This window comes from Mesoplodon mirus, assembly GCF_964341445.2.
Source record: "Mesoplodon mirus genome assembly, chromosome: 8".
Taxonomy (NCBI): domain Eukaryota; kingdom Metazoa; phylum Chordata; class Mammalia; order Artiodactyla; family Ziphiidae; genus Mesoplodon; species Mesoplodon mirus.
In genome coordinates, this window is record NC_138984.1 from 82,947,372 (window position 1) to 82,964,946 (window position 17,575).

The following is a 17,575-nucleotide window of genomic DNA, read 5'->3' on the forward strand; positions in this document are numbered from 1 at the left end:
TTGTGGACTGGTTTTCAGGCAAACCAAAAGAGTAAGCATCCTAGTTCCTAATTCAGTCATTTCAAAAATCACAAGTTATAAATACTCCAAAGATAGACCTGAAACTTTTTGTTTAAATAACAAGAGAGTAACTGCAAGAAGCATATATAATCAAAAACGTTTTTTCTTTCTTATAGCTAAGGTGTGTAATGCATAAATATATGAAAAATAAAATTCACAGTCAGTTTTAAAACTAGAATTCAAGTTCGGCTAATAAATCTTAATTTTATATTAATTTCTAAATACAACAGAAGAGGCAGTATTGTCAGATGTACAATAAAGTATTATAACAGAAAGGAAGGACAACAACGAGAGAAGAAATAGGCTTCTGATAGAAAAAATTCCTTTCGTTGCCAATAAATGGGACCACCTGAGTGTGTTTCAGATTCTTTTCACGTAAGGGAGATCCAAATTGACTGCTGAGGATATTAAATTGCTTTTGGAAAAATGAGCAACAGTCGTGCAGCTGTGGTGTTTGCTTGTTCTCATATTGTGGGTTGCTAGAGAATAAAGCAGAACTCAGTGTTGTTAAGTTTAAAAAAATTCTTTTTTATCCCGTTATGTTGAAGCCGGCCTCTTCACAATCCTCTGATTTTGCTAGGGGGTGGGAGGAAGTGGCAGGGGAGGGAAAGGTTGGGGGGAGGGCACAGCGAGGGGGAGGCATGGCAGATCAGGGTGACATCAAGGGACAGACATCAGCTGACACTCAACTGAGCAAACCCAATCAGCTTCACTTCGTCGGGAATCTCCGACCCATCACAGCCAGAAGCCTGAAAAGGGAAAAAGAAATGCTCAGTGCTGGTTCGTTGCTACTGGTTTTTTACAGACTTGTTCGTGTGACGGCAGATCCAAGCACCGTCTTCATGGGGCCAAGTGTCCCATCTCTTCCAGGAGACATCCTAAGAATCACTTTCTTCAGTGACTACTGGGCACTAACTACCCTGAGAAACCTGGACCTCCAGTACAGAAGGGATTTGTTAACCGTGAGAACACTACCACTGAACCGATGAACCACCGATGAACCACAGGACTGCGTGGAAGGTACATACACAATCTCAACAACTAAGTAAAATGCTTTTAAATATGCTTTACTTTTAAAAGAATATTATGAAAGTGAGCAGAAGAGATCTAACAGGTCACACTCAAGGGTAACTTGGTTTTTTATCAAAAGCACTTCCTTGTCAAACTGGCCAAAAAAAAAAAAAAAAAAGTGGTCACCAAGTAGTGGAACAGCTCATGACAGACAACTGTTGTTTAAATATATGTAATTTTTACACGGAAAGGTACCATAACAAGTTTTTCCATAAACAATTTATAATAATCTAGGACATATTATTTATTACCAAGTTATAGAGTACCAAATGCTTTATCATTGCAAAATCCAAAGAAACTGCAAATAAGCCATTGCCCATCAAAGCTTTCACTGGCCCTAATTCAAAGCTTATTCTCCTCTTTTTGACCTCCCTCTCCTACACACGCACACAGAGTACTCAGATCACCATTCTAAGTTGCCTCTTCACTCTGTAGTACCCAAATCACAACTGGACATTATGTAAGTACTACGAGTGGGGTGAAGAAAGTCTGAATGCCTGGGAATGGGCAGTTAATTACCAAAGGGCCATACAAACCTTTTCTTGGCCTAATGCCCGCTAAATTATTGTTGAAACAATTAGTTTCCCAGGGTACGAAGCCCTTTCCAAAATCATCACAGTGAAGCTGCTTAGCACTGCTCCAAAAACAATGTACAGAAACCAGCCCTTTGCCAACCCCAGCATTTTCCTTTAAAATAAGCAGCTAATTAGAACATATAACTTAATATTTTAAAATAATTATCCTTAAAATAACACTCAGTATGAGCAGTTATGCTTAATAAGAAAATCCATAGCCTAAAGAGTAGGAATATTAACAAACTTTGTGTCTGTCTAATGATGTCTCTAGTTTCACTTGACAGATAAGATACTCAGTAAAATACCATTTCCATTGTTTGCATTGCCAGGGGCTGAAAGGTCAGAAGCGCTTCTTTCCTTATCACTGTGAACAAAGCAGTCATACTGATACTGTAATGCTTACCACCTCACCAGTTTTCTCCTTCTACTACCTCTGTTTCTTGATCTATCCTCCTAAACCTTCCCTTCTCTGCTTGTCGCTATTGCTAACAACGTCATTTACATTTGCCCACTGATGCAGGCAGACAATCTGTGTAGACAACTGACAAACATCTGAGGTCAAGCTATTGCTGCTGCCGTTGACAAAGGGGTCAGACTAGCAAGTGTGAAGCACGTCAGTGCATTTGAAAGCTCCATCAGAAATGTGTAAATGTGAATAGCAGGAGGTTAAAATGGCTAGAAATAAAAACATTAAAATTCTTCCAGTGAAGAGTAATAGAAGTGAGAATGTGTAGTCAGTCAAACCAGTGATTATGTGGGTACACGGCATAGGGGGCCCACGTCCCATCCTATGTTCTGCTTCCTGGCAAAGAGGCACAGGCCAGGGGGTTTGACTTTGCTTCAAGGCACTCAGCCCTCTCTCCTCCAACTATCTTGCTAGCTCTCTCTTAAGGCCAAGTCCTTGCCTCTTTGCGGCTTGCAAAATGCTCACGAGGGCAATATGCAAATGATACTAAAATTTAGAGAAAAGTGACCAGAAACCCTTAACGTAGCAGTTCTCAAACTTTATCAAGAACTCCAAACAGTTATGTCTCTATGGGTTACATTTATTGTACCGACTTAGGGATGTTAAAAAAATTATTTTTATAAACAAATGGGACAGAGCTAAACTTACAAGCTTTTGCACAGCAAAGGAAACCATAAACAAAACGAAAAGACAATCTACAGAACGGGCGGAAATATTTGCAAACAAACAATGCCACCGACAAGGGCTTAATTTCCAAAACATACAAACAGCTCATACAACTCAACAACAAAGAAACAAACAACCCAATCAAAAAATGGTCAGAAGACCTAAACAGACATTTCTCCAAAGAAGACATACAGATGACCAACAGGCACATGAAAAGATGCTCAATCGCTAATTATTAGAGAGATGCAAATCAAAACTATAATGAGGCACCACCTCACACCGGTCAGAATGGCCACCATTAAAAAGTCTAAAAATAACAAATGCTGGAGGGGGCGTAGAGAAGAGGGAACCCTCCTACACTGTTGGTGGGAATGTAAGTTGGTGCAGCCACTATGGAGGTTCCTCAGAAAACTAAAACTAGAGTTACCATATGATCCAGCAGTCTCACTCCTGGGCATATATCCAGACAAAACTAATCCAAAAAGATACGTGCACTCCTATGTTCATAGCACTATTCACAACAGCCAAGACATGGAAACAACCTAAATGTCCATCAACGGAATGGATAAAGAAGATGTGGTACATATATACAATGAAATACTGACTCAGCCACAAAAAAGAATGACATAATGCCATTTGCAGCAACATGGACGGACCTAGAGATTATCATACTAAGTGAAGTAAATCAGAAGGAGAAAGACAAATACCATATGATATCATTTACATGGAATCTAAAATATGACACAAATGAACTTATCTGCAAAACAGAAACAAACCCATGGATATGGAGAACAGACTTGTGGTTGCCAAGGGGGAGGGGGTTGGGGGAAGGATGGAGTGGGAGGCTGGGGTTAAAGTTATTATAGATATAAATGGAGAAACAACAAGGTCCTACCGTATAACACAGGGAACTATGATATTTAGTATCCTATGATAAACCATAATGGAAAAAGAATATTAAAAGAATGTATCACTTTGCTGTATAGCAGAACTTAACACAAAGTTGTAAATCAACTATATTTCAATAAAAAATATTTTTAGTCATGTTAAAGTACTATATATATTTTAAATCATAAAACATGTTTATGTAGATTATATGGTACTGACCGTCTTAGAAGTTATTTCTAAAGTATTCATTTACGGATTCATTAAACATTATAGAAGTAAACCCACTGTGTGCTAATAAATAAAATCTTCATGAAAAATAAATAACCATAGTTTCCTAAAACAGAAATTTGAGAAGAGTGGCACTACTTTTTCCATTTTTGCAAATCTTTAATGTTTTGCTTAATAGAAGATGGCTGGCTTCTTACACCTGCATCTGCATTCACTCTATTGCTCTGTTTTCCTTAAAGTGTATAAAGAAAATCCAGTCTTTCACAAATAGGTAGTTGGAAAAAGGAAGAGTATCTTAATAGCCTTTCCAGATAATTGTGGATATCATTTGTTACTATGCCAAAACTTGCCAAGTGGTATTATCTTTTTTCTTTTTTTTCAGATTCAGGTTCATTTTTATTCAGGAGCACGTCTTTTCATAATGCCAATGGTGAGCATTGTCAAGATCCATTCATTCATCAGGGGCTGCAAAATGATGATATTCCATCATTCCTTCCTTATTTGCTAGCTGAATGCTTCTACAAAAAGAAACTTCTCCTCATCAACTATTTGGTTACCCTTAATGGCAGTGTCCATATATACTGCAGTTGCTGAGGCCTCCATGGACTGCGAGCCGTGCAGACAGTCGCCGTCATTACGTCGCGGAGGTAGGATGGGGGAGAGAGGTTCACTGCTGCTTCAAGGCCCGGGCCCAGCCAGTGGGTGGCCGTTGAGAGGACGCTGGGGGACACAGCCCTGAGCCTGTCCCCGGGCCCCTCAGCTCCCCTGCTGGCCCCGAGGCGGGAGGACCTGGAGGGCCGAGGGAAGAAGGCCCGATCTTCCTCTCAACTGCACTCTCTGCCATGGGGACCACTGCGAGGCTGACTGCCAAGTGGTATTTTCTTAAAGCTTAGTTGCAATGTAGAATGTGAAACCATCACATTCAACTTTTCATAACTCTGTTATAGTAAACAGTGGTCTATTTTACCTTTGAATGGATCTGTTACCTGTGTATGATGTTTTAGCATCACTGAGCTATGCAAACCTTCCAAATGTTGACATATTAAACAATATCAACAAATCATATTTATTAATATTACCCATCACCAATCTCATCAGAAATGCCTTTAAGTACTGGGGGTCGGGCGGGGGGTGTTTGTCAAGCTTACCGTGGCAGATACAAGTTTTCTAAAATCCTGTTTTTGCTTGAAATCTGAAATTTCTTATTGACAACAAATATTGTCAGTTGTTTTCCTTAAAGTGTCAGGCTTACTTGGTTCATTTTGAAAAACAAGTCTGCCAAATCCCTAGTCTGAATAGCCAATGTTTATCAGTTGTTCTTCCAAGTAAAAGCGATATGCCATGAAAAAAAATATGGCTAGTTTGGCTCACAACTCTAACAACTCACCAGTGCTTTTCCTGGAGGCAACCATCTTACTTCAGTACTGAAGAAATGCTTCCCATCTCATCACACAGAATACTAAAAAGATGTGTTCTCAAGTGGGGAATTGAGCCAGTTCCACTTACTTCTTAAGTTTTTATTTATTTATTTATTTGGCCCTCCTTAAACATGGTTCCTCTGCATCTGCGAATTCAACTAATCACAGGTTGTTAGTACTGTTGTGTTTACTGAAAAAAGTTCGCGTCTAACTGGATTTGTGCAGTTCAAACCCATGCTGTTCAAGGGTCAACCGGACTTAAAATTTGTGTTCTTTCTTCAAGGACAAATTAAGTATTTTATATTTTCACTAACAATGATTTCAAAAATTCCACACTGAAAGCAGCAAGACTTACCTACTTTACAAAACTGCAAGGTAGCAAATTAAAAAATGACTTAAAAAACATTTATGAAGACTTGCCTTGAGGCTTACAACAATAAAACCATACTGATATGTCAAACTCAAAGCACATACTACTTGAGCTGAAATGCCCCCTATGCCTGAACCACTTTGTTGAAAGTGGTAAGAAGGTTTACTGATCTCCCGGCTCTCAGCCATGTCAACAACGGAAATCGTACTTCACTTATTATCTTACCTGTCAAAGGAAGCTAAAGATCTCATTGGGTGGAGAAAAAAAAGTACATGTACTTCTTTAAATAACCAATATCCTTGCCCCTCAGGCCATTATCCTTCTTATATAAGCAGATATATAAGATAAGAGACACCTTTTCAAGCCTGAGGCCTTTTCAAGCCTTTTCAAGCCTAAATTGTGGTGGGAGCTGGGAGAGGAAAGAGATTGGAGAAGGAGTCATCTACAAATGGAATGCTTCCCAGCCTTGGCTAAACACTGGAATCACCAGGGGCGCCTTCCAAGTTCCCACAGCCCAGGCTGCACGAAGAACCATTAAATTAGGCTATGTGGAACAGGACCCAGGCATTCTCCACCATTCCTTGAGTGAAACCATTGTGCAACCAGGTGAAGAACCACAATACTAACTACTACTCTTTAGATAATTTTCAGGCCCCTTACATTCTCCTTTAGAAAGCAAAGAAAGCGCTGAGATTAAAATGATAAATAGCTGAGAGGTGAAAGGGCCATGAGCCGTAGCTGCTTAGGAGGAAAAATGCTTCCGAAACACTTTGATCTTTTAGTCTTCACTAAAATAACCAAATTGGATCTCTGTGGTTTTACCAGGATGTTAGTGTCCTACAGAAAGAAGATTAAGCCAAGGAGCGATACATTCTCAACTATACAATACAATACATTCTCAAGCTATAAAGGGAAAGAAAAACTTGCACGGCTTCTCCTGCAGGTCTCCTGCGCCAGACAGGCCAACATTACTCACTCTGCTTAAGGTACAAAGGAGATCTGGTCTCAACCAGTTAAGTGTGTCCAGTCATCCAAAAGGTGAATCCACAAACAGAAGCCTGTAAAACCATAACGCTGCAAGGTCCCGCCTGTAAGACTGAATAGTTGTTGAGCACTGGGCCGTGATGCTGCTAGATCAGGGTTAAATTCCCAGCTTCTGCACTGCTTGATCCTGGGGCAAGTTAACCTCACAGAGCCTCTGATTCCCAAGACATAAAATGGACCCAATGACATCACCATCTTGGAGGATCGTGAGGACTAAATTAACTGAGCTGAAGTATGTGAAACACCTCATGCAATGCCCTGCAAATGGTGGATGCACATGAAATAGTAGTGATTCTTGTTATTTCTGCAGGCAAGGCCAAGGCATTTTGAGAGAAATTTTCCTAAATGAGGTTTGTGTTCTGATATATTTTATTAATTATGATCAAGTCCCTACTACGTGCAGGGAATCCAACAGAAGTCCCTGCCTGCTTGGAGCCTCTAAACTTATTAGAGACACAAATAAGATTCTACACAATTTCAATATAATATAACCTTTCGGGGAGAGAATCCAGAAGGAGCACCGAGGCCAAGATCGGATGCCAGAAAAAGCTTGTTGGAGAAGTGAAATTAAGGCAGAAAACTGGAACGTGTCTAGGTGCTGGTTACACAGAGAGCAGGCCTGGAGAAGTTGGGAGAGAAGGCTATTTTAGGGAAAAGTACATACAAAGGGTCAGCTGATGAAAATAGGAGGAGAGAGGACTAGGGGAAGAAGTGAATGGGGGGATAAAGAAAGGTGGAGCAGAACCTAAAAGGAAGTCTGATCGGGGAGGACTTCCTTTAGCCATGATCAGGGTTTGAGTTTCAGAAGAGGACAGTGGAGAGCCAGTCCAGTATTTGGGGCATTTTGGAATTAAGGAAGAATTACGCGGGCTAGAGCCCCAGTGTGGTAAACAGAGCTGGAGGCTGGCAAGTTGTAGGCAGGAAGCTCAGTTACAGAAGATAAGAGGATCCCACTAGGGGGCTGAGAATGGGGATGAGGAGAACAGATTCAAGAGAGGGAATCCAGGGAACTAGCTTCACAGGGACAGTATAGTTTATCTAGGGACAGTATAGTGGGTGTTTTTACAAAACCTTCAGTACTATGAAAGGCCTGGGGTTGCTACTCCTATTTTATAGGCAGGCAAGTTTAGAGACAATGGGAATAAGCCAGCGTAAAATCTTATCTCTAGGTTTACATGTTCAAAATTTGGAAAATGTTCAGGAGGGGTTATGTTGTAACTTCTTTTTTTGCAGTATAAAAAAAATGAAGAAACATTACTACTGGCTGGAAATGCAGACACAGGGTGCCATCTTTCTCATCGATATATCCTCATAAATGAAACATGTTTATGAAGATGCAGGTGAATTAGAAACATAATAGAGGTGACAGAGGAGTCCCAAGCTAGAAGATGAATTTTTCAATTTGTTAATTTCTCACTCTTTGTCTGACTAAAATGTTCTTTTGTTATCAAAACAAAATGAATTTCTTCAGCTAAATTCTTTCTGTGAAAATCTTTGTGTTTTTCTTTTATCACTCAGCCTGGCCATCTGAATTTAGATGAGGAGCAAGACCCAGAAAGTTAATTAGCACCAGGTTAACATTTACTGTAGCGAATCATTTAGCATTTTTTGGCCATGCACATTTTCCATTAAATTTTCACAAGAAATAATAAAGACAGACCATCAACGTATGTTGTGCAAAACAAAGTGCTGGTCATCTAGATCTTAAATTGCATGCAGCATCCAAGACTGGCCCTTGACAAGATTAATTTATAATTTAAAAATGAGTCATTTAACATCCTGCTTGCAAAAACTTTCAGGAAAATCGTCACTTTTGACTACTTGGACTTCTCTCCATTTCTGGCCATGATCACAATCTCTTAGTTTCACAAGGACCCCAGAATGCTCAGTATCTGTATCTCTGTGGCTATCCTAGTTCTTAAATTTAAAATCTGCTAGTGCAGAAAAACTGCTGGAATATCTCCTCTCTACAAGAATCTGTTACTGTGATTTGAAATGTGGAGTTAAAATGTTATGTCTTTGCTCACTAGCCTTCAGAGGTCTGTTCTACAATCGCTTCCAATTACTTAAACCATTCCTACAACAATCGGCCTCAATTTTTAAACGTTAACTTGGCTTTTGCTTCAGGAAAGCTTTATTAAGAGTGCTGCTTCAAACTCAGTTTAATTTTGTCTTTATGGTCAAGTTGCCATACAAACTGGAAGCAAAAGGGTACAGACTTCAAGACTTCTCAAATGGCTACTCTTATTAAAGATGTGATGGTAAAAGAACAAGCTATGCTCATGGAAGGGGAACTTACCAGTCATGATCAGAAACTGTTCCCAAGCCATAAAAAAGAACAAAATAATGCCATCTGCAGCAACACGGATGGACCTAGAGATTGTCATACTGAGTGATGTAAGTCAGACAGAGAAAGACAAATATCATATGATACCGCTTATATGTGGAATCCAAAAATAAAAAAAGGGTACAAATGAACTTATTTACAAAACAGAGTCACAGATGTAGAAAACAAACTTATGGTTACCAGGGGGGAAAGGGAGGGGAGGGATAAATTGCAAGATTGGGATTGACATATACACACTACTATATACAAAACAGATAACTGATAAGGACCTGTTCTATAGCACAGGGAACTCTACTCAATAATCTGTAACGACCTATACGGGGAAAGAATCTAAAAAAAAAAGCAGATATATGTATATGTATAACTGATTCACTTTGCTGTATAGCTGAAACTAACACAACACTGTACATCAACTATATTCCAATTAAAAAACAAAACAAAACACCCCAGAAAATCTTCCCAAATGTTGACCACGCAAATGATGAATGCAAAAACGGATCCCCACCCTCCAGAACCAACAGCAGAATTATGGAACAGGTTACTAAATGATATTGTTATTCCTTGTTGGCACAGCATGGCGAAATATTTACCTTTGTTCCATAACTTTCCACTTACCAACTTAAATGTCAATGTTTTTAAAGCTTTGGGATCATCTACAATCTTCTGTAAATTAGCAGCCACTGTAAAATACAAACATGAAGAAAAAGTGTCCAAATTATTTCCAATAACTGGATTTTCACATCAGTGATTCAGAAAATCTAATGATGCAATAACCTGCAAAATCATTTCTTTCACAGACATTACAAAGTCCATATAAATGACCAAACTACTCTCATAAAGACGTTTTCTACCACAACCTACATCTTTAGCACATCTGAATTAATCACTATACACTGACCCCACGATTTCTACAATAAAATGAGAAATTACTTTCTCGTGGAAAGTAGAAATGATAGTAGCCCCCAGTGTTTCCACCACCTGGTTTTTCTCAACACTCATTATTAAGAGATCTATTAGCCAGGAGAGGGTAGTACAAAACAAAGAGGAGGGGTATCACAATGACCCATTTCTCTGGAAATAATAGGTCAGCATTTTGAACTCCTGTCCCTATAAATTCACTCAATTCTCTGCACCCATTTTTATCAAAGCAACAAAATACAGTGGATAACCTCTACGACTCAGGCATGTGTCTTAGTGCTTTCAGAGCACGATGATCTGTCAAAGCAGTGAAGTACCACCTTGAGCAACACCAGAATTGGCTGAACAGGGTCAAGCACTAGAGGCTGTCCGTTTGGAGCTCAACAGTACAGATATGTTTTTAGTATTGGCCAGATTCATCAGAGACCCATCCTGCTCTCTGTGGTGCCATGATGTATTTGATGCTCTCATAAAGAAGTCAGCCTTTCTTGCTTAGGGTACTGTTTATGAACAGAATCCTCAACAGGTGATGGCTGATGGAAATTTAACACCTTCCTCTTTCCACATCCAAACCTGAATGTCAGGGTAAGTACTATTGGTCAAAGAAAGAGAAGTTACTATTGAAGAAATTAGGAGAAAGGTCCTCTTCATCATTTTTATTTTTCATGAGGAAAACCCCCTGCTGCTTCAGTCATTAGGTATCTGAAGAGTTATCTGAATATTTTAAGGAAAAAAAAACAATTTAAGAGAAAATAGTAAACATAAATATTTTGAGAAAAGTGTTTCAAGTAGAAAGTTTGTAAGTAGAAAGAAATCTGTGCAAGTTTTATTTTTCTCTAAGGTTGACTGAAAACAACCTAGACACAAGAATTTCTCAGCAGATTAGTTTCATTTAATCCATCTGCTGTGGAGGGAAAAAAATTATATATTCAATATGGCCTGTTTCTCTCTTTTTTTATTTTTAAAATTTATTTTATTTATTTTATTTTTGGCTGCGTTGGGTCTGTTGCTGCATGGGCTTTTCTCTAGTTGCAGCGAGCAGGGGCTACTCTTCCCTGCAGTGCGCGGGCTTCTCATTGTGGTGTCTTCTCTTGTTGCAGAGCACGGGCTCTAGGCACACGGGCTTAGTTGCTCTGCAACAATGTGGGATCTTCCCAGACCAGGGCTCAAACCCGTGTCCCCTGCATTGGCAGGCAGACTCTTAGCCACTGTGCCACCAGGGAAGCCCTGGCCTGTTTCTCTTCATAAAGCACAATTACAAGCACCATTTAATCTTCATCTGTTGCCCTCTTAATACTTCCAATCTGAGTAACAGACAAAGTTTCATTTTTGTTAACACCCGTCTCCCCCGCTCATCTTTTTCTCTCCCTCGTTTTTGCCCACGCAGCAAACTTACACACATCATGTACAGACCCTGGGCCACCAACCTCAATCTTCTTTTGGCCTCCTCCACAGTTTCCTGAACTTATCTCAGATACTAAAATCATCTAGTCATCTACACAAGAAACATTGGCTCATGGAGTGAAAAGCTCTGCTGTAAAATCCTGCCCACTAAAGCCAGTACTGATGGTGTCAGGGCATTCTGACTACATGCAAACTGAAGCAACTGAGCAGAGTCACCCTTTTCTTAAAGCATAAAAGTGTTCTAATAGTTCCTTGGATTTGGGCTGATTTCACGAGTGGCTGTAAAGTCTTCACATGAATTTCAGTCCTTTCATTAGAGTCTCCCCGTAAATGTGGATGATTTACTGCCTTGTTCTGGGTCATCTATTTCCAGTCTGCTCTCTAATGTTCCACCCAAAGCAGAGCTGCTTCCTACACTAATTCACAACCCTCTCTCTGGTGGACACACATTTGTGGTAGGGCCAATTTCCAAGGAACATGGCTACAAGCAAGTTGTAGCCTGAAGGGCAACAATGACCTGCTGGCATCTTAAACAATCATCCCTAGAAACCATGTCCCCAGCTGTGAACCCTACACCTCGGGGGACATTAGAAATTCAAATTCTGTCTTCAGCTCAAAGCAAAAATAGCAAAACTGGCCACTTACCTGATTACTCATCCCAGGTGCTAGGCTTATTTTCAATTTCGTTGATTCTAATTTGTTATAAAGTGCTATAAAATACCTTCATTTAACTGACATCACATAAAATTCAGGGTGATGCTAATTTCTCTTCTAGTAGCAATGCTCATTAAAAAAGATGGGTGTCACTGTTTCTTCCCTTCTGACTGCACCTGGATTTCTAAAATAAAAACGCTCCTTACCTGGAACGTGAGCTGAGAAGGAAGGGCTGGGTAGGGCTGGCTGTTACTTTAGAGCTCCTCAAGTATATGCTGATAACTTAATGTTTTAAGATAACCTAGTTTCCAAAAATAAAATATGGGGCTTCTGAACGCTGCTTACTCAGTGGCTATCGACTCATTTCTGATCCCTCCTGGCTTTCCCAAATAAAACTCATTCCCCTTTATTCAACACAGTTTTGGAAGTTCTAGCCACAGCAATCAGAGAAGAAAAATAAATAAAAGGAATCCAAATTGGAAAAGAAGAAGTAAAGCTGTCACTGTTTGCAGATGGCATGATACTATACATAGAGAATCCTAAAGATGCTACCAGAAAACTACTAGACCTAATCAATGAATTTGGTAAAGTAGCAGGATAAAAAATTAATGCACAGAAATCTCTGGCATTCCTATACACTAACGATGAAAAATCTGAAAGAGAAATTAAGGAAACAATCCCATTTACCACTGCAACAAAAGGAATAAAATGCCTAGGATTAAACCTTCCTAAGGAGACAAAAGACCTGTATGCAGACACTGATGAAAGAAATTAAAGACGATACAAACAGATGGAGAGATATACCATGTTCTTGGACTGGAAGAATCAACATTGTGAAAATGTCTCTACTACCCAAAGCAATCTACAGATTCAATGCAGTCCCTATCAAACTACCACTGGCATTTTTCACAGAACTAGAACAAAAAATTTCACAATTTGTATGGAAACACAAAAGACCCCGAATAGCCAAAGCAATCTTGAGAACAAAAGATGGAGCTGGAGGAATCAGGTTCCCTGACTTCAGACTATACTACAAAGCTACAGTAATCAAGACAGTATGGTACTGGCACAAAACCAGAAATATAGATCAATGGAACAGGATAGAAAGCCCAGAGATAAACCCACACACATATGGTCACCTTATCTTTGATATAGGAGGCAAGAATATACAGTGGAGAAAGACAGCCTCTTCAATAAGTGGTGCTGGGAAAACTGGACTGCTCCATGTAAAAGAATGAAATTAGAATGCTCCCTAACACCATACACAAAAATAAGCTCAAAATGGATCAAAGACTTAAATGTAAAGCCAGACACTATCAAACCCTTAGAGGAAAACATAGGCAGAACACTCTATGACATAAATCACAGCAAGATCCTTTTTGACCCACCTCCTAGAGAAATGGAAATAAAAACAAAAATAAACACATGGGACCTAATGAAACTTAAAAGCTTTTGAACAGCAAAGGAAACCATAAACAAGACCAAAAGACAACCCTCAGAATGGGAGAAAATATTTGCAAATGAAGCAACTGACAAAGGATTAATCTCCAAAATTTACAAGCAGTTCATGCAGCTCAATAACAAAAGAACAAACAACCCAATCCAAAAATGGGCAGAAGACCTAAATAGACATTTCTCCACAGAAGATATACAGATTGCCAACAAACACAGGAAAGAATGCTCAACATCATTAATCATTAGAGAAATGCAAATCAAAACTACAATGAGATATCATCTCACAGCAGTCAGAATGGTCATCATCAAAAAATCTAGAAACAATAAATGCTGGAGAGGGTGTGGAGAAAAGGGAACACTCTTGCACTGTTGGTGGGAATGTAAATTGATACAGCCACTATGGAGAACACTATGGAGGTTCCTTAAAAAGCTAAAAATAGAACTACTGTACGACCCAGCAATCCCACTACTTGGCATATACCCTGAGAAAACCATAATTCAAAAAGAGTCATGTACCAAAATGTTCATTGCAGCTGTTTACAATAGCCAGGACATGGAAGCAACCTAAGTGTCCATCATTGGATGAATGGATAAAGAAGATGTGGCACATATATACAATGGAATATTACTCAGCCATAAAAAGAAATGAAATTGAGTTATTTGTAGTGAGGTGGATGGACCTGGAGTCTGTCATACAGAGTGAAGTAAGTCAGAAGGAGAAAAACAAATACCATATGCTAACACATATATATGGAATCTAAGAAAAAAAATGTCATGAAGAGCCTAGGGGTAGGACGGGAATATTGACACAGACCTACTAGAGAATGGACTTGAGGATATGGGGAGGGGGAAGGGTAAGCTGTGACAAACTGAGACAGTGGCATGGACATATAAACACTACCAAACACAGGGTGGATAGCTAGTGGGGAGCAGCCACATGGCACAGGGAGATCAGCTCGGTGCTTTGTGACCACCTAGAGGGGTGGGATAGGGAGGGTGGGAGGGAGGGAGACGCAAGAGGGAAGAGATATGGGAACATATGTATATGTATAACTGATTCACTTTGTTGTAAGGCAGAACTAATACACCATTGTAAAGCAATTATACTCCAATAAAGATGTTAAAAAACAAAAACAAAAAAACCTCATTCTCCTAGTTTCTGATGCAGGCTCTGTCTTATTCCTTGAACTTGTCCCTTCCATCCTCCACAGCCCACTGTCTTTGGTCTCGGTGCTTTCTCTGTCTCTTGACCACACAGGACACAGATGATACTCACTAAGGCCCCAGGGATTGTGGCCCTCTTGCCCTACCACTGGGACTAAATGATACCTTTGTGTGAGCCATCTATTTCTTGCTCTTTTTGTGCCCCTGCATCACACTTCACGCTTGAATCTCTGTCAGGGCTGGAAGTCTCTATTTGCTCTTCTGGATAACATTTGGCCTAATGTACAGTAAGTACTGCCCTTTATGAAGCTGTAATAATATCATTAACAACCACATGGAAAAAGATGCTGATGCTCAATACCCTCCTGAATCTAAACAGAGAAGGAAATAAAGAGTCTCCCAGGGGTAATCTCCCAGAGGCCAGGCAGCAGAGGTGACATTTCTCTGGCAAACTAAGTCAGGCATTCTTCAGATACTGTTTTCTCTACAATCTCCCTGTACTACTCAAATCCTGCACATTTTGACAGTTAGGAAAAGTAACATTTAGATAATGACTATTTACAGTTTGTGTTTGTATTCTGAGTGATTATTCAAAAGATACACTTTTCTCCTTACGTACCAGCATATTTCACAACAATCTCATATAGTACTGATGTTCTCATGGAGATGACTTAATTTAATTCGAGCTCTTCTCAAACAAAAGCTGTGGGGAAAAGCACACCAAATGAACCCCAAGGCTGATGTATTCCCCTAGTAAGAAATTCTGAGGTAAGACAAAAGCGTAGACTTGGGTTACCTGACGACGATAATGTCACAATGTGTTTTACTCAAAGACACACCCTGTAGGTTGCATTGGTGCAGAAAGGCAGCATGAAATTGCAAAGAAAGAGACATGTGTGCCAAAAGAGAATCCAAGCTCTAAGTAAGGAGAAAAGGAGAGGCTAGGAGAGTGAGTTTCTTATGGATACTGCTATAACACGAATGCAAAATTATGGCTAATTAACAATTCAGTTTGGGACAAAATAAAAGAGATTTGCCCTTTTATTTCCCCCTAATCTCTGGCGCTTATCTTCAGGAGATGCAGTGTAGCACAGTGTGCAAGAGCCTGAATTCTCCAGCCAGACTGCCTGTGTTCAAATTCTCCTGCTTAGAGCTGTGTGGCCCCATGAACTTGGGCAAGTTTCCTTAGCCTCTTCGTGCTTGAAGTTATGCATCTGTAAAATGTGGATATTAATGGTGCCTACCTGATAGCGTTGTTTTCAGGATTAAGTTAATAACAAAGTTCTTAGAACAGTTGTTTGATTTATAGCAAGTACATAATAAACATTAGCTTATTGCCTCTACCCTGGACAACTGTGAATCTTAACTGGTTTCCTTGCTTTCAGTCTAAACTTCTCAAGAGCCCTGTTTCTCACACCTGAGTTACCTGGAGAATTTAAGTCATAAATTGGAACGTGTTGCCTCCTTAGGTAATATTGTTTAACTGTTCCCATCAGCTCTGGGATAAAGCTCAAGTTTTTTTTTCGTTTTTTTGTTTTGTTTTGTTTTCTGTACGCGGGCCTCTCACTGTTGTGGCCTCTCCTGTTGTGGAGCACAGGCTCCGGACGCGCAGGCTCAGCAGCCATGGCTCACAGGCCTAGCCACTCCGCGGCATGTGGGATCTTCCTGGACCAGGGCACGAACCCGTGTCCCCTGCATCGGCAAGCGGACTCTCAACCACTGCACCACCAGGGAAGCCCCAAAGCTCAAGTTTTAAATGTGGTCCAACAGACCCTCTATGGTCCTACCTCCCTGGTTTATTTTTTGTCATTTCCTACCCCGAATTTTCCCAGGAAGGGTTCTGTAACCCCCATTCTCCTCTACACCGCTACCACTGTGTGCTGAAATTATCTGTTATAGATCTGATTTCCCCACTAAACTCTTTGATAACCCAGACAAAATCTTATCCACCTCTGCAAAAGGTTTACCTTTGACATATATGTGTGTGTGTGAGACATATATCCACATTCACAGAAACTGATGATTTCTCACCACCTCCACTGCTACGACACAAGCATAGCCACCATCATCCTGTCGAGATTCGTACAATGACCTATCGTCTCCCTGCTCCCATCCCAGTCCCTCAAGTCTGGCCTCCACCCAGCAGTCAGATGAGCCTTCTAACATATAATAAGACCACGTGACTTCTCTTTTCAAAGCCCCCTGCCAGCTGTGCAGCTCAGACTAAAAACCACGGTCTCTACAATGAGCAAGTCTCCTGGTCCATGTCTGACCTCAACCCTCACCATTCTTTCTGGCTGCCCCTACTCCAGCCACAATAGCCTCTGTGCTGCTCCTTGAGTGTTCAAAGCAGGCTTCCACCCGAGACCCTCTGTACCTGCCATTCCCTCTGCCAGAAACGCTGCTTCTCCATGGCTCTCCCTTCCAAGTTGCTGCTCACATGTCTCTGGCTACCCTATCAACACCCCTCCACAGCTGCACTCTCTACTTCTTTACCCAGAATTTTTTCATAGCACTTATCATCACCAGACATGCTATATATTTATGAAGTTTTGGATATGGCTTTTCACTTACCCCCGCACGAGGCACATAAGCTCCGATGAGTCCAGGAACTTTGTCTGTCTGTTCACTGCTATGTTGCTAGTGCCTGACACATAGTGTCAATATAGAGGGTTCTAAGATTCTAAAAACCCCAGGTTAATATCCTTTTATAGAAGAATTATTCATATCTTAGAAGAAGTTCTACAAATGTGTCTCCTAAAATAATCTAATTTATTTTCCCAAAAGCAAATCAATTAACTCTTGGCTCATCTCAAATGAATACTGAGTATCCTAGGCAACCATGAC

General features: G+C 40.2%; 1 protein-coding gene across 1 annotated transcript in view; it reads right to left on the reverse strand.

Moving 5' to 3' along the window:
• Window positions 1-244: 244 nt before the first annotated feature.
• The window catches only part of STK39 (serine/threonine kinase 39), a 324,305-nt gene continuing 306,974 nt past the window's right edge, over window positions 245-17,575 (reverse strand). Inside the window, exons 17-18 of the mRNA XM_082631371.1 lie at window positions 9,749-9,813; window positions 245-809 (exon numbers count right to left, since the gene is read on the reverse strand). Coding sequence (XP_082487497.1) covers window positions 735-809; window positions 9,749-9,813 — 140 coding nt within the window. The 3' untranslated portion in view covers window positions 245-734. The remainder of the gene's footprint in view (window positions 810-9,748; window positions 9,814-17,575) is intronic.